At 52.1% G+C, this 17754-nt stretch overlaps 1 protein-coding gene across 1 annotated transcript; it reads right to left on the reverse strand.

Moving 5' to 3' along the window:
* Positions 1-7506: 7506 nt before the first annotated feature.
* LOC119405638 (uncharacterized protein K02A2.6-like) lies at positions 7507-11334 on the reverse strand. Its single transcript, XM_037672474.1, has one exon. The coding sequence runs from the start codon at positions 11332-11334 to the stop codon at positions 7507-7509; it is 3828 nt and encodes a 1275-aa protein (XP_037528402.1).
* Between the last annotated feature and the right edge of the window lie 6420 nt (positions 11335-17754).

Genomic DNA, 17754 nt, shown 5'->3' on the forward strand with positions numbered 1-17754 from the left:
GTATATTGAGAAACAAAACAGGACTAGGAGGACAGCGCATCTGCTACTCCCCGTCCTCAGTCCTGATGTCTTTCGTAATTGTTTCTGAATTTTCTTTTTTTTTTCCGGAGTGCTGGAACTGCGTCAAGCATCACAAATCCCATTAAGTTAAGCCACAGCACTTGACGTGAGACATCGCGCGGAATGAGGATTAACCATAGCAACCATCCATGAGCATCGGCAGGGTTTTGCCATGAGAGGTGGGGGGGGGGGGGCAAGTGCTCTTTTTGCACCCCCACTAGTATGAGCTTCTTTGCAATACCAAAGGTTAAGGCCAGTGCGAGCGTACGAAGATGTTCAGCGCCAATTGCCGGAGGACCTCGCTGGCGCACATAAAGCGTGCAAATTTCGACGAAGAAAACCCTAATTCGTGCGTGTGGAGCGCACTTCGTAGTAGGCAAGCGAAAAAGAGAGGGCATATGAAGGCACTAATTAACGCGGATGCTCTTGTGCTCGTAGGAAAGCCGTCCGCGTTGTTCGACGATTGCCGTACCTATGCAGTGTAGTACGACGGAGCCGTCAGCTCCGTCGTACTGGACACTGTAGTCGTAAGGCTAGAGCTGGTACGTACGGCTTGTCTGTGCGGCTGTTCACCAATATGGCCGCCGCAGTAGGATCGCAGCAATGGTGACGTCACGTGCCAGCAGACGGCTGAGAGATATGCGTGTTCTCGTGCCTATAGCTGCCCAAAGCACCTGAAGCACCCGAAGAAATTCGAGAACGCCGACTCAGCGCTTGGCCACGGCACAGCGATTTCCTGTAACAAATGACCCGCACATAACCTAGCTTGACATAACGCGACATAGCTGATGAAGATATATAGATCGTGCGCAAAAGCTGGCTTCTCTGCAAATTGGGCAATCGTGCGGAGAAGCCCGCTACAGAAATCCCGTATAGCTCCCTTTACGTCTTGTCTGTTTATGTATGTCGCGCACATGCAGGTGCAAGAGGGGCCCGGGGGAGGGGGTCAGTATTTTAACGCGACGTTAGAGAGCTCGTTTCGCAGGAATTCCGGTGTCGGCGGCGACGTCGTCGGTTGTGAGCGAAAAATCGAGATAGATACAAATAAATAAATAATAAAAAAATGTACTCTCTGATCGAAAACCGAACCCAGGCTTTCTGCATGGTAAGCAGGTGTTCTACCACGGAGTCATGCCAGTGCTCGAAACTGCTTCGTAAATAACCGCTATAAGAATTTCACGTATAGCGTAGGAGCAGTCTCCCTACCGCATGTAATATTGCGTGGAAGAATCGCATCAGGCGTCAAAACATGTGGATTGCGCAATGAGTGGGTGGTTTAAAACCGCCCACCCATTACAAATTGTGTAGCTGCGCGTGGCGCCTTACAGACGCGTAGTGCATGGGTACTTCGCCAATTTGCAAAAGGAAGCATTGTGGCGTGAGTGGGCACTTTGCAACTGTACTTGCGGTAGACATCCTAGGATAGTTTGAAATGGCCAATGTTGGGCGCACAAATGTTCATTGCCTTGCGGCACGATTGAAGGCGATGCGCACGGGGCCTGATTATATCGCGTTGTACTCTCGAAGGCGGAGCCGGCGAAGCTCCAAGCTTTTTCGGCTATCCCCGCGATAGAAATTTCTGTGTTTGCAGAGCAAGTTTGCGGCACACGACGAACTCATGAATTAAGTAATTTGTTCCAGCTGCCATTGTTGCTTGATGTCCACTAGAACGCGAATAAATTTATTATTGTTAATGGTAAGCATTCATACAATTATCGTCACCAATCACGTATCTCATGCCTCTTTTTTAGTAGTGGTTTGAGGGCCCAACTACGTGGTTCCACCTGGTGGCTCATCATATCCCTATTGCAGAATAAATAATTTTCGTGCATAAGCTCCTGGAGCCATTACAAGTGACATTTAGTGATATAATCTACCCAAACGCACTCAAACACACAGCAGTAATATGATGACATATTTCCAAAAAATGCTAAGTTATTGCCCACTACAGATATTTAAATGGGTTGTTGGAAGACCACCTTAAAAACGTACGGATAAATTCAGTAATAGCCACGGATGCTTCTGTTACTGATGAGAAGGCAGGGGTGGGAATTTATTCAGCAGCACAAAAATTGGTCATTTTCGCTCCGTTTGCCCGACTTCACAGCAATACTCCAGGCAGAAGTAATCGCAATTATTCTTGCTTTGCGAAAACTCCCAGCACATATCTCTTCAGCAGTTATATTAACGGATTCCTTGTCTGTGTGTACGGCATTAGCAGTGCCAGAGCCGTCGAGCTGCCTCACAGAACTTTTCTCATATATGCCCAATCACGTTCGGCACGTCCGGTTGGTTTGGGTACCAGGCCACACTAGACTGATATTAAATGAAGCGGCGGACACTCTGGCGGCAGCATCCCTCAAAGGACCGGTCATGTTCTGAGGCCGTCTTCTAATAACACGATCGCACGATTCCGAAATTTTTGTCTGCAAGAGGAACGTACTAAATCTTCTGTCCTAAACAATACATATTTTTGTAGTACAAGGCAATTGGAAGTAACGTTAAAGGGGTGGTGCCATCAAATTTCGAGGCTATAACAAGCCTGTTGTGGGTTTTCTCTGTATGCAAGGACATTCCGCACGAAGGGTTGGGCACAGCAAACGTTTAGAATATATTTTAATTCACTTCCAAAGTGTACCTAAATGCTCATTCTCCGGATCGAAACCCATCGCTAGCGCGCCAACAGTGAGGTAGATCTGTAGGATGTGCAACGAAAGTTGTAGTGACGTCACACCAAATCTGCTGTAGTAACGTGAGTGACCTCCGGACCTCCGCCACTTCCGCAACGTACGTACCGGCTGTAATGAACTAGAATACATTCTAGTTCACTGTAGTACCGGCAAAACATCGGTTGCTACATCACTCCCCGAGTTTCGATCGCTTCCTGGCTATGTGCGTCACAGCCTTGTGTGGTCACGTGACCACGCCTCCTACACTTCTACGTCACTGCCCAACCTCGGCGCCCAGAAACCGAAACCGAAAGTTGTCCAAATCAAAAGCGATATTAAGTTATTTAGCGAGAATACATGCATCTTGGTGCGTGCATCATGCTTCCTGGAGCTATAGGAAACGCTTACAGCAAAGAATGCGCAAGCCACAAATTTGGTGGCACCACCCCTTTAACTAGACTGCGATGCAGAATACAGTCACTAAATTTTTATTTACACAGGCCTGGCTTCGTTCCTCCCCTAACTGTAATTATTGTAATCAAGCAGAAACAATAGAGCACTACTTCACAGAATGTCGAAAATACCAAGACATAAGGCAAAGATTTCTAAAACCTCCTTTTCAAAAACTTGGCCAACAGGGGCATATATGATGCCATATTCATTTATATTAAAGAAACAAAGAGACTGCCATTTTAATATTATACATAGAAAAAATTCGGCAGATCCCACGTACCGTGGGAGTCGATGTTATGCGAAGCATGCGGCGGGTAGGTGACTGTGGCGTAACCTTTTTTTACTGAGCGACACGTTACAAAATGACGCTAAAGAAATTTTATACGCACACTTATATATGTTGAAGAGCCGCATATGTGTTATATAACCAGTTGTTTACGGTTGGGTAACGCTGCCAATGGCAACGTGGGTATTACCAACACCAGAAGCGGTAAGCTGATATGTAGTGCTTATACGTGTCCCGAGAACGCACGCACGTTTCACGAACCCGTGTGCATGTGTGCAAGATGGTCTTGACAGTTCTTGAACAAGGGCATCATCACCGTGATCAGTGAGCACCAGCAGCTGGTCATGACTTGTTATAGGATCCGGTCGTGATCGTGGTGACGAGGGGTTCATTTGTAGTGAAGTATGTGGTATAGTATAGCTGTTGAAATTCGTGGATGGCTCGGTCATTTCGTCGACAAATTGTCTGTCGATAGAGCCGGCGACCTGTCGGACCCTGAAGCCACCCTTCGCGTTGGTGAGGTACAGGCCGTCGAGGCTGGTAGGCCTGGATAGTGCTACATAGACCAACATCAGTGGATGGTGTCAGGGCCGTACCCAGGAATTTTTTTCGGGGGGGGTTTGCGTGTAGAACGGCTGCCATTTTTTAAGATTTATACTGGCTTATTTTCGTGAATAAAACAAGTACATCGCTTACTTGTAATAATTCGATGGTACTTTTCAATTATTTGTACCCAAATAAAGAAATTGGTATGTCAACCTCAAATTCTGGTTAAAGCAAGAAATAAGTTTGGACAATAGCACCACCAAAGCCGGGGACACCGCGACCAACGGCTCCTGATGAAGTAACACAATGTAACCGCGGTACAAAAACGGTATGTATGTGTTACAAGCTGCCACTCTAGCGTCGCCAGCGCGAAGTCGGCGACGGGAATGGCAGCAGGTTAGGTCGTTCCGTACGTAAGCAGAGACAGTGAAGAGATCAGAGACGTGTGAGGGGAGGCGAACCAGAATGTGTAGGTGCCATGCCACTCACCTTCCTTGGGCATTGCCCAGTGGTAAAGGCGTCACTTTGCCCAGCGTTGACTGTAGAACAAAGGTCACTTGGAGTTGCACTGCGGCCACCATCATTTCCCGGCGGCGCATGGGTGTCCTGCTTGTGTTCGTTCTCAGGTGATTCATATAAACCGGTGCATTCTCCTGAGTCGCTACAGAAGTTCGGACGCGCTTGGCTTTCCACCAGTGCTGAGGAGGGCGAAGTTTTATCCTTCGAAGGAGGCGGTTCTTCTCCGTCCGCTTCATCGGTTCGAACTTTCTTGAAGTAAGACGCAAGACTCCTTTGCTTCGTTGTTGCAGAGTGTCTTTTCATTTTGCTGCCGCAATCCTGTGCACGCACACAGAAGTGGCCAGTGGCTCCAAAAAGACGTTTGCGACTGCTTCGACTGCCTGGCGTGAACGGCGGGCGATGTTTTCTTCCTCTCTTATCCACTTTACAGTGGCTAGAATGTAGAAGTGTGATGAACGCGCCGGCTCCCGCGTGGCGCATGTGTTTTCTGAACGCCGCTACAGCTGGTGTGCATGCAGGCCCATTATTGTACTCCAGCTGCAGCAAACTGGATTAACGCTACTTAAAGACCTTTTCACAGAAGACTCCATGGGCACTGCATACTCCCCTTAATATACGTGAACCCCCAAGAATGCACTGCCGAGACATTTGCACTCCCGTGGTACAGTCCAGAAAGGAGGTGTTGCTCCATTCCTGTGAAAAAGTCACCTTTTCACAGACGGCTCCCTGGGTGCCTGCATAATTCTCTCTGGGCTGCGCTAATTAAATAGCCGTGACCCCCCAAAAATGCACTTTGTAGGCTGTGACGTCAGCCTCTGTACTCCCGCGCACAGCCCAGCTTGGCGGCGTTTTTTCTCTCCTGTGAAAGTTGACCGCTGGTGCCGGATTGTGTGCCGGCTGTATCCTCGCTTTGTGCGCTTTGTAGGGAGGTGCATATACCTTCTGTGTACAGAAGAGGTAGATTTCCTTGCGTGTGGTTAAGGTTGTTCGAAGTTGCTCGGATATGCCAGTCTTTCAGTAGATGTCATCTTCGATGATTCGTTTCGGTGGCGAGGACTACAGTTTGAGAAAAGTTTACCCTGCAGCCTGCGTCCTCGGAATGCGCCGCTGAGTTTTTGCGCTTAGGGGTTTCGTTCCCTGGCAAATTTGCGCACGTCGTGTTGGTGTTGCCGTTGCTGTCGAACTGTTTACCTTCACAGAAGGAGATGCGCTTTTCGTAGGAACCCAAAGCCGACACGTGCGGTCCGCACAGATGGATAACTTCTCCAGCGGCAATGGACAAGGAAAGCATCTGGAATCGATAAAGGAGCTGCTACGGGGTGAAAGACGAAAAAAAAAAAAAGACTCGAAGGAACGCGAGGGCAAAGTGCAAAGCTGTACAAATAGGGCAGGTGCGCGTGCGGGGGAGGGAGCGCTGAGGTGTTCTGGTAAAAGGGTAGGTTTGAAGAAAGTGAGAAGAGGGAAGCAATGCCAGGAAAGTTGCAGTGTAACTTTGGCAGCTGGTGGTCGCTGTGAAGGCGTGTAAATATTTTAGTATCACCCGAAAAGTTAAAGCATCAAAAAAATTTCGGGGGGGGGGGGGTCAGAACCCCCTCAACCCCCCCCCTAGTTACGGGCCTGGATGGTGTTTGTCGTACTTGTAGACTACCTGGGCGTATGTGGCCTACGTAGCCTAGTCTGCTGTCAATCAATCTGGCATCATCCTCGGTCAGCATGAGGCCATCGCCCAGCTTTTCGTTAATGTATTCCTCCGGGGTCGAGCAATGCTTCAATATAGCTTGCTGAATCATAGGAACACAAACGTAATGTTTATTAGACTGCTATAAAAGCGGAGCCAACACTGGAACTACAGACGTTAATCTGATATGACGCCTGTATCGTAGACATCGTAGGAGTATCGTGTAGTGTTTATTGCTTCCTTGTAAAATTAGATAGCAAGACCACAACCACACTTGACGTTGCACCGATATTACGCCTGCGTAGGCTGTTTTTCCAAACCAATTTATAGACCTGGCGTGGATCAGTGGTAGAATACCTGAGTGCCACGCAGAATGCTTGGGTTCGATTCCTGGTGGGATCCTAATTTTCATTCTTTCCATTCGTTGAGTCAACGCTGCCGATGTTGGTTTTTCTAGCATTTAAGTTAACAATGTCTGTTCTCGCCGTTCCTGGGTAGATATAAACTGTCAATCACCTGTGGCGCATACCCGTACACCGCGGCCCGTGGTAAACGGGTATGTGCCACACGTGTCTAGTGGAAAGGGTTTGACGACGTACGCGACAAGATTTTAACGTTAATCATGTCATGACCCGGCAGTAATATTCGTCAAATCCTCTTACCCTCCCATGCAAATTTTGGTCTACACCAAGTTAAGGAGGCGATCATGAGAGCACCCAGACGTAGGCGGCTAGATAGATAGATAGATAGATAGATACGTAGATAGAAACGCTCAAAGTGCCAGAGGTTCGCTAAGAAATGCTTCGCATTTAATATATCATTTCATTCCCTTACTTAAATTTCTGTAATTACTCATTTATTTAAATCTATTATTTAACAGTCGTTTAACTAACATTTCATTAAAAAAAGGAAAGAAATCAAAATTGCCCCAACATTTTTTTTTACTATAAATCATCTTTTTCGCATATTCCTTTTTATTTTTTCAGTCTACTGCCGTACGCTTCGTGGCCGATCCCCCGCAGTGGGTTGAGCTATTCCCCTTGTCGTGGTCGAGAACAGAGCACACGAACGAGCAGACGGATAACGACAACTGTTTAATGAGTTATTAAGGATTAAAGCACGCGGGCACGCGCGGCTACATGTTAGCTCAACAGACACGATCACACACCCAGGTCCCAGCGAGCCTCTTCCCGCCCGATCCTCCACTCGTCACGTGATGCGGTACACATAGCGCCATCTCCTAGTGGCTGCGCCCGCGACACCTCCTCTTCTTTGAAGTGACCCTCCTGCTCTTGTCACAGGTCAAGCCGACTAGGAGCTCTCACGGTTCGTCCACTTCTTGTTGTCGCCACAGGTTGTAGCGGCTGGAGATGTTTGCTGGTGCGTCTCGTGAGACCTCCAGGTGTGCTCACTACATACGAACGAGGCGTGTGAGCTGGCCCAATGACGGTCCCTGTTGTTGGAGCACCAGACAGAATGCGGACGGCTGTCTGCGGTTGAATGAGCTCTCTTGCCAAGGTCCTATGTCTCCGGTTATATTGTTGGCCCTGCTTGACCTTGTAGGCTTCATTTCGTTTAGTAAATTCTACGGTGCTCCACTGTGGCCTCAGCACGTGTGGTGCCACGGGCACGTCGGTTCTTAGGCGCCTTCCCATGAGGAGTTCCGCTGGTGTGAATCCTTCTTTCCCTGGCGTGTCTCTATGCGCGAGCAGAGCCTTGTGGATGTTCGGCGATTTCTTGATCAGCTGTTTAGCAGTCTGAACTGTTCTTTCTGCCGCGCCGTTGCTCTGAGGGAAGTAGGGGCTGCTGGTTACGTGACTTGATCCCCATTGCTTGACAAACGCTTTGAACTGTGCCGAAGCAAACTGAGGGCCGTTGTCTGATCGTATGACAGCCGGTGCCCCAAAGCGCGCGAAGATCTGACTCAGTGCTTGTGTTATGTTCTCTGTGGTGGTACGCTTCAACTTTTTGAGTTCAAAGAAACGTGAGTAGTAGTCCATAACTACGAGGTAGTTAACACCATCCACACAGAAGAGATCGATTCCTATCGCTTCCCATGGGTGTTTAGGTAGTGGGGAGAATATCATAGGCTCGGCGTGTGGTTTACGGTGTTGTTGACAGACAGGGCATCTTGACACATAACTTTGGATGTGCTGGTTAATGCCTGGCCACCACACCGATTGAGTGGCTCGAGCCCTACATCTCCCAATGCCCTGATGACCGGCATGCAAGTGTTCTAGCACATCACTTTGCATGCATGGTGGAATGACAATGCGGCTGCCTTTGAGTAAAATGCCATCCACTTGTGTCAGTTCATGGGCAAATGCTGAATACCTCTGCACGTCCGGAGGTAGTGCCACTTCTTTGGGCCACGACGTCGTGCAGTAGTCCTTAACTCTTGCTAGAACAGGATCGTTCTCTTGTGCTGCCTTTATATTTTCAAGCATATCGTGGGAAGCAGGCAGAAGTTCCACAGTGAGAATTTCATGTTCTACGACGGCCTTGCTGAGGCTCCTTGGGCTGCTGTTGTCCGTTTCCTTCTGCGGTTTCCTTGAGAGCACATCGGCTGTATGCATTTCCTTGCCTGGGATGTGGGCAATGGTGTAATCGAACTCGATGAGTCTCATACGGAACCGTTGCAGTCGGGGACTAAGCTCGTCCAGGCGGCTTGATGACAGCAATGGCACCAGTGGCTTGTGATCAGTTTCCACGTGAAACTGCAGACCAAGCAGATAGGAGCGGAAATGCTCGCAGGCCCATGTAACTGCCAGTGCTTCTTTCTCTATTTGCGCATATCGCGTTTCCGTGTCAGAGAGGGATCTTGAGGCATAGGCTACTGGAAGTCTCTGACCCGCTGTCTCTTGAAGGAGGACTGCTCCAAGACCGTACGACGATGCATCCGCCGACACAGTGTGATGACTACAAGGGTCGTAGTGAGTAAGCACTGGAGTCGTCGTCAATGCTTTCTTGACGGCGTTGAAGCTTTCTTGCTGTGGCTTGTCCCAGCACCATTCAGCGTCGCTGTGAAGCAGGTCACGTAACGGTTTTGTGAGCTGCGAGAGCCCTGGGAGAAACTTGGCCAAGTGGTTGGCCATTCCCAAGAAGGACCTCACTTCTGTTACATCTGTAGGCTCTGCTAGGTGACATAGTGCGCTGACCTTTTCAGGGTCGGCACAGATACCATTCGCCGACACAATGTGTCCCAGGAATCTCACTGACTGCTGGTGTAGTACGCATTTTTCTGCGTTCAAGGTGATGCCAGCTTCTTGCAGGCGCTGCAGTACTTTGTGCAGTCGTGCGTCATGTTCTTCCCTTGAAGGGCCAAACACTATAATGTCGTCTTGTAGACACGCTTGGCCTTCAATGCCTTCTAGAACTCTTAGCATTTCTCTCTGGAAAAACTCGGGTGCTGTCGAAATTCCAAAGGGCAATCGGAGGAACTGAAACCGGCCGAATGGCGTCAGAAAAGTGGTGTACTTCTGGGACTCTGGTGCTAGCGGAGCTTGCCAATAACCAGCCCTTGCATCAAGCTTGCTGAACCATGTAGCTCCGGCAAGTCTGGCCAAACATTCGTCGACGGTGGGCATTACGACACGTTCCCACAAAATGTTCTTGTTTAACCCTCCGAAGTCGACGCAGATTCGAAGCTCGCCTCCTCTCTTTTTCGCGACTACCATAGGTGCGCACCACTCTGTGGCCTCGTCGACCTTTCTAATGACGCCAAGGTTCTCCATTCTCTCCAACTCACGTTTGACACTGGGCAGCATGGGCAGGGGTACTCGCCGCGGATACGTAATAGCGCTTGGCTTGGCATCGGGGAGTAATATTATCCTGTATTCCGTCTTGAGAAGACCCAGGCCTGTAGTCAAGTTGGGGTAGTGGCAGAGAATGTTGGCAGGGTCGCTGACCTTGCTTGTTGACGCTGTGACTTCGAGGAGGCTTGGAAGGATATCCAATGATTTGATTGCAGGACGTCCGAGAAGTGCATCGTGTAACTTGTCGATCACGTAAACTTCTTCTTGACACACTCGGCCATTCCAGCACAAGGTTGCGCTGAACAGACCCATTGTTGCGATTTTGGTCCGGCCGGGTCCCAGCAGCTGTTTCTGGGCCTGCTTCAGGTTGCCCATGACCTGTTCGTTGTAGAGGCTTGTAGGTATAGCGGTAACATCTGCACCGGTGTCTACTTTGAACTTCATTGGCAAGCCATTTACTGTAACGTCAGTCCTCCACGGCCCAGAGTCCTGTTGGTCAGCCAATTGACCCAAATAAACCTCTTCCAAAACGGCTTGGTGGGTGCTCTTTTTCTTCCTCGGAGAGGCAGACAAACACACGGCGGCAAAGTGTCCCTTTTTGCCGCAGGCACTGCATATTTTCCCGTACGCCGGGCACATAGTGCGTGATGGTGGGTGCGTTGTTGAGCCACACCACTTGCACGTCAGCGCCGTTTGATCACGCTGTGCTTTTTGAGAGCGCTGATTTGGCTTTCCTTTGCTCTTCGAGCATCCACGCATGGCGTCTATAGCCGCAGGCGTCTGTTGCTGCGGCCGTAGATCTTTTTGCTGCTGCTTGATCGTTTCTGAGTTGCGTGCAGCGGTGACGGCGGCTTCAAGAGTCAGCTCGGCGTTAAGTTTCAGTTTCTCGCTTAGTTGCGTGTCTGCGAGACCGACCACGAGCCTATCGCGGATCAATTCTTCTTTCAGATCTCCGTACTCGCAGGTTTCGGCTAGTCTGTAGAGTTCGGTTACGAACGCGTCGACTGACTCATGCGCTTCTTGCTTCCGGCTGTTGAATTTCGCCCGCTCATATATCACGTTCGTCCGCGGCACGAAATGTTTCGCGAACGCTCGTGTTACCGCGTCGTAGTTGAGTTTCTCAGCGTCGGAAAGTTTGAGCGACGCCAGGACATCTTCTGCTTCACGGCCCATCGCGTAAATGAGTGTGTTCACCTGGGTTTCGTCGTCTTGTTTCTTCAAACCTGAGATGACGCGGTACCTTTCCCATCGTGTAAACCACCGCTTCCACTCCTCGGGTCTCCGAAAGTCGAGCTTTTCCGGCAGTTCGACGACGAAAGGGTTGAGCGGCGTTGCAGGCTGAGCTGCGGGCACTGTAGGCGTTGCCATGGGTGCTGCAAAGTTCCGTGTTGCGGTGCCGGCGTTTGTTAGGCCTACTTGTCCGGTGCCTTCTTCACTGCGTTGTCGTGACTTCCACGTATCCCGCCGCTGCCGCCATGTCGTGGTCGAGAACAGAGCACACGAACGAGCAGACGGATAACGACAACTGTTTAATGAGTTATTAAGGATTAAAGCACGCGGGCACGCGCGGCTACATGTTAGCTCAACAGACACGATCACACACCCAGGGACCCAGGTCCCAGCGAGCCTCTTCCCGCCCGATCCTCCACTCGTCACGTGATGCGGTACACATAGCGCCATCTCCTAGTGGCTGCGCCCGCGACACCCCTAAAGAACCAACCAACCAACCAACCTAAAGGCAGGCTTTCGAAAAAAAAGAAGAGGCCAGTGCATTGAGGACAAACTGGAAATTGTTCCATAAACCGCTTGACTGGGACCAGTTGGTACCAGGGTAAGCTGGTACCAGCTTACCAGATTTCGTTCCAGCACTCGTTGTGATCGGACGCGTCATGGCCCGCTGATCGGACGCGTCATGGCCCTGCTCCCGCAGGTGTAGCGCTGTTTGTTCCTGCGTGGTGTGAGTAGCGGACTTCTTTTTTCAGGAAGGAGGAACTTCGCGATCTCATGCGGTAACCCGGCGACCTTCCGCGACGGATTTTCGCCTGTTTCTCGCAGGTTTTCGGTGAGGTTTTTCCTCTTTTCTGACGCTTTTTTCTTTTTCAGGATAGGCTAGCTTTAACCTCAGTTTTTTCGAGGGTAGGCTAGCTAGTCCGCCGCTGCCGCCTCATGGTCTCTACCGCGATGGCGGCCCCTCAGCAGCTTCGGCCGCTGACGTTTTACGGTCGTGTTCCTAAGGGCACGACCAACGTTGACATCTGCAAGGAGCTCGTGAAGCGGTTCTCGCCAAGCGAGCTCAAGTGTGTTCAAGACTTTGGCGCCGGCAGATTTGAAGTTACCTTTGCGACCATGGCGGCAGTTGAGCGATTTCTCGACCAGTCTGTCGTCAAGGTTCGCAATGCGGAAGTTAAGTTCGAGTACCGTGGCGTTCGTGTGAAGACTGTGCGTATGTTGGGCTATCCAGCCGATGCCAGTGACAGCGCGCTCCTTAACGGGTTAGCGGCGTACGGCAAGGTGCTTGGTATGGACTACGAGCACGTTCCGGAATTTAAGACTGTCCTCACGGGCAACCGACGCGTACGTGTCGAGATGGCGCGACCCGTTCCCAACCTCCTAACGGTAGGGAGCAGGATCGTCCAGTGCGAGTACGATGGCGTCGTTCGCCTGTGTCGCAGGTGCTTTTTTCCGGGGCACCACGCAGCTGACTGCAAGGTCCCACAGTGCGAGCGTTGCGCTGAGTTCGGGCACGCCCATTGCGAAGCGGCATGCAAGCGCTGTGGCGACGACCATGCTTTGTCGGCCTGCAAGGTGCGCACATATTCGTCCGTTGCTGCGCGTGCTCCTGCTCGTGTTTCTTCCTCACAGGTGACGAGCGGTGCAGCTGAAGGCCAGGAGGCACCTTCGAAGGGTCCCGAGGGCTCCCCCCTGCCAGAGACGGAGCCAGTTAGTGCAGAGGCTCCCGGAGGGGGCGAGCAGGGTACGAGGCCGGAGTTAGCCGAGGCTTCCGCCCCTTCCGCCGCCTTGCCGCCGCCGGCCGCTTCCACGGACGTGCCTGCGGCGCCTGCCGACGTGCCTGCACTCTCTGCTGACGCGCCTGCAGCCGAGGAGGACCAGGGGGAGGCCATGGATGCGGAGCCATGGAGACTGGTGCGAGGAAAGAAGCGCCGGGCGCGGTCCAGGGACTCTTCTGACGAGCGGCCGGCGGCGGCTGCGTGCGGCGGACCCGGTGACTCGGAGGAGGGCCTGCCTGGCGTGAAGCGCACCGCAGCGGCGGATTCGGACTCGGAGTCAACGCAGTCCACCGTCAAGGGCAGTACCGAGGGTGAGACGAGCCTCTTCTCTTCTTCTTGCCCCTACTGCGGTCTAGGCACTTGCGATGGTGATTGTTCACCCTTGTCTGACCGAGTGTACTCGTCCACACACGAGGACTCCTCCTCTGACGAGGAGAGTTCTCATTAGCTTTCCACAGGTAGCTTTCAGTGGGGCTAGTATTTTCGTGTACTAGCCTTCCCCATTCTCCACCTTTTTCTCGTTTCCTAGTTCCCCTAGCCCCTTCTTGTCCTTAGCCTTGTTCCCCCCCCTTTTTCCTTCATCATGGCTACTCCTTCTCTAACTATAGCTACTTTCAATTGTCGTGGTATTTCTCGAGCAGCTAAACAAGCTGAGGTTATTCACTTAGCTCGGTCTCGAAAAATAGACATCCTCGTTTTACAGGAAACATTCGTGTCTAGACTGGGTCAGATTTACAACTTTGACAGACAGTTTGGCACCAAATCCTACTGGAGTTATGGCGCGGCACATTGTCGGGGGGTTGCCATCATCTTGATGCCACGATTCACCGGCTCTGTGCTGCGCCACGCCAGGGATTCGGAAGGCCGTGTCCTGTCAGTAGATCTTGACTCTGGTATTCGGATTGTCAATATTTATGCTCCCACTCAGAGGAAGGAACAAAAGGATTTCTTTTCCTCGTTGGATCCATATTTAGTTGGGCCTTCTCGAGTTGTTTTAGTCGGTGATTTTAACTGTGTTCTTGAACAAAGGGATCGCGTATCGCTTAAGGGAAATCCAAAGTATAGAGACAGGAAAGGCGACTTAGAGCTGCGGGAGCTTGTTGATGAGCTTGGACTGGTCGATGCCTGGCGTACCCTTCGCCCTGTACAGTCAGGAATGACATGGACAGGGAGGGGCAGCCGATCAAGGATCGACCGCTTTTATGTCTCGCCATCCCTCGTTCCCAGCATGCACTCCTCCTGGTTGTGTTCTTCCGCTTTGAGTGACCATTGCCTCCTTGCTTTGAGATTCGCCGATTCCAACCTCGTAGCACAGGGCAAGAGACCGTGGCGTCTGAACCCACGCCTCTTAAAAGATGAAGAAGCCGCTAAAGATGTTGCTGGGCTTCTTTGCCGTTCGCTGCTTGGCGGACAGGACTTAGGCGGCAGCGAATGGGATGCAGTGAAGGCCAGTGTCGCGGAGTGCTTTCGGGAGTGGGGCAAGCGGCGGGCACGCGAGGAGCGTGCTGAGATCAAAATCGTCTCAGACGCTATCCTCCTGCTCTCAAAGCCGCTGTCCGGTGGCCCCGGAGTAACCGCGGCTCTGACTTCGCTTCGCAAAGAACTTAGAGTCCTGCTTCAGCGACGCTGGGACCGCTTGCGAGCCACAGCGCTTGCTGAGCAGTGGGAAATGGAGGCATGGTGTAGCAGGAATGTCCTTCGTAGGCACCTAGCTCGAAAGAGAGCGGTTATGACCTCTCTCACAGATCCAACTACTGGCAATCTTGTTGAAACGCAGGACGGAGTTTTGGAGCTGGCGAGGCAGTTCTACAAGAACCTTTATGCCAAACCACCTTCCTCCCCGTACTCGTTTCCCTTCGTCAAGTCCTATGAACAGGTCGATATCTGCGACTCCCCACTTGTTGAGGAGGAGCTTCTTGCAGCCCTCAAATCTATGAAGCGCAATCGCAGCCCAGGCTCGGATGGCTTGACCGTTGAATTTTACGTCAAGTTTTGGAAGGTTTTGGGGAAGCCTTTTACCACTCTTGTAAACAGGCTTCTCCGTGAGGGGACCCTGTCACCAACTCAAAGGGAAGGGCTTATCACTCTCCTGTGCAAGGACGAGTCGAGACGCACTGACCTGAGAGGCTGGCGGCCCATCACCCTTCTGAACTGCGATTACAAGCTCATAGCCAAGTGCCTGTCCGTACGACTCACTCCAGTGCTAAGCACGGTTTTGGGACCGTACCAGGCATGTTGTGTTCCAGGGCGGTCCTGCCAGCTTCATGGCTTTGCTGTCAGGGACCTGATCGAATGGGCGAATGCACGGAATCTCAGCGGCATTCTCTGCTCATTCGATCAAGAAAAGGCGTTTGACGTTATCAGTCACAGGTACCTTTTCAAGGTTTTAAGAGAGGCCGGCTTCAGCGGCCAGTTTATCAGTATGGTTAGGGCTCTCTATTCTCGTCCCAGCTCGGCTGTTGTAATACAGGATCGCATCTCGGAGCCTTTCGACGTAGGTCGTGGAGTTAGGCAGGGGGACCCTCTCTCGCCTGCCCTCTATGTGCTCGCGTTCGAGCCGCTTCTGCAGAGGCTTTCCAGTGACAACAGCATAGGTCGATTTCCCCTTCCACCAGGTTCCCCTCCTGTCGCACTGTTTGCCTACGCAGATGACCTCTCCATTGTTGTCCCTGACGAGGCCACAGTTTGCACCGTCTTGGACGTCATGGAGGGGTACTGCTCGGCGAGCGGAGCCAGGATAAACAGGTCCAAGAGTGTAGTCATGTATCTGAACTCCGCTCCTTCCAGTCCGCGTCCTGTTCACGGCCTACCCGTGCAACAACGCCTACGTATTCTGGGTTTCCATTTCGAACCGGATGGCCTGACTACTGAAAACTGGAGGCTGGCTAAGCAAAAGCTGACCGACAGGATTCAGGAAATCAGTGCCTTGGGATGCCCATTGACGGCCAGAGTAACGATCATTCGATCGCTGCTCTTTTCTTTTCTGGCCTATGTAGCTTCCGTTATGCCGGTTGCAACCCGAACCAAGCTAGTCTTGGAGGGGCTCCTCTTTCGTTTCCTATGGAGTGGCTCCTCTATGTATGTGGCGCGTCCTGTGATCAAGTTGCCCAGGAATAAGGGAGGACTCGGAATTCCCGACCTGGGCATCGTGGCCACTGCGCTGCATCTTAGATGGACACGGGTAGCTCTCGAATCGGATATGCTCCTAACTCGAAGCTTTGCGTCGTTTTTCCTAAGCACACGACTGCGGCTGTTCTCACCTGAGGCTTTTTCTAACTCAGTGCCTCGGGCGGGAACTCCTTCACCCTTCTATGCGGGGGCCGCCTCCACTCTGGCTCGTCTCCGTGACGCCAACCCAGGGATAGAGCTAGATTCTCTCGAGCTCCATGATCTAGTCGACTTACTCACGCCGGATCTCCCGGCCCACTGTGTGAGATATGACCTGTCCCGCCACAGTCCTAACTGGAAGCTGATCACTGCCAGTTTTCTGGACCCCAAGCGTGCTACATTCATGTACCGCATGGCAAGAGGGTGCCTGCCCATAACATTCAGGCCCTTCACGAAAATCCCTACCAGAGGAAAGTGTCCGTTTTGTGGCAGTAGGGAGGATTTGGTTCACATCTTCTCTCAGTGTGCACTCCCAGCAGCCCTCCTTCAAAGGATAGCTAGCTTGTATGGCCACCCCGGAGTTCCATTCGAAACCGTTCGGTTCTTGAATCCCCTGCCTGCGCAGGCGGTTAAGTATGCTTCTTCTCGTCAAGTGCTCTTACCAAGTTTGGGTGGCACGGTGCACTGCCGTTTTCGATGGGAGGCGGCCGGGTCTTCACGAAGTACTTGCAAAAGTGCGGAAGGAGATCTGGTTTGTCCTCCACCGGGAACGGCAGCGCCTGGGCGTTAAGAAGTTTCTCGAAACCTGGCACCGTCCAGCAGTCATCTTTAGTGAGTCAGGAGGGCAGATCACCATCACCTTTTAATGATGGCTCCCTTTAAGGTACACCGAACTGGCCTAGCGTGCCAGTCACTTGTGTTTGCGGAACCAACAGCCCGAACCGGTCTGGGTGCATGCGACTTCGGTTGCTACACCGCGGTGATGACGGTCGAGGTCTCCGCTGTTGCTTACCCGTGCTTTGCATGCGCCCGGGTAATCCAGTCGCCTTGTTGGGCTCCACCCACGAGGTCCACGTCGGTCGTTTCCGTTCTGTGCCCGGTGATTCTGTTTGCCGCGACGAACGGCGGCCCCCTTGTCCGGGTAGGACACCGCTGGCCTTTGGCCACGCGGTACTCCCTGGGTACGTCTAGTTTGGGTGCGGTGACCAAGGTTGCCGCGCCAAACGATAGCCCCAATGCGGTTGCAGTTCAGTGCGCGACGATTGGACTCGTCGAGCCGAACTGTGGCCCCCCCGTTCGGGTAGGACCCCGCCGGCTTCCAGCCGTGCGGTACTTCTTGGGTACGTCTGTTTTGTGTGCGGCGACTGAAGTTGCCGCACCAAACTGTAGCCCCATGGCCGAGTCTCTCTGGCGTGGGGCCGTGAGACTGGCTACGTCTGTTTGGCGCTTCGCGCCGAGCGGTAGCCCCCTTGTCCGGGCAGGGACCGTCTTTCCGAAACAAACCTTCCCCTCCTCAACCCGTGGGGGAGGAAGTGCCGGGATAGACGTACGGATGATGATGGGTTGATGAGTATCGTAGAACTCCGGGACAAAGCGCCTCCGGGCGCCGCGTCTCCTTCCCATCTGACAACGGCACCAGCTTACCAGATTTCACCAGGGTAAGCTGGGAGGC

Source organism: Rhipicephalus sanguineus, chromosome 9 (assembly GCF_013339695.2).
Source record: "Rhipicephalus sanguineus isolate Rsan-2018 chromosome 9, BIME_Rsan_1.4, whole genome shotgun sequence".
Taxonomy (NCBI): Eukaryota; Metazoa; Arthropoda; class Arachnida; order Ixodida; family Ixodidae; genus Rhipicephalus; species Rhipicephalus sanguineus.

Excerpts from the sequence above, each read along its gene's own strand:
- LOC119405638 (XM_037672474.1), bottom strand. The coding sequence starts at position 11,334 with ATGGCAACGCCTACAGTGCCCGCAGCTCAGCCTGCAACGCCGCTCAAC.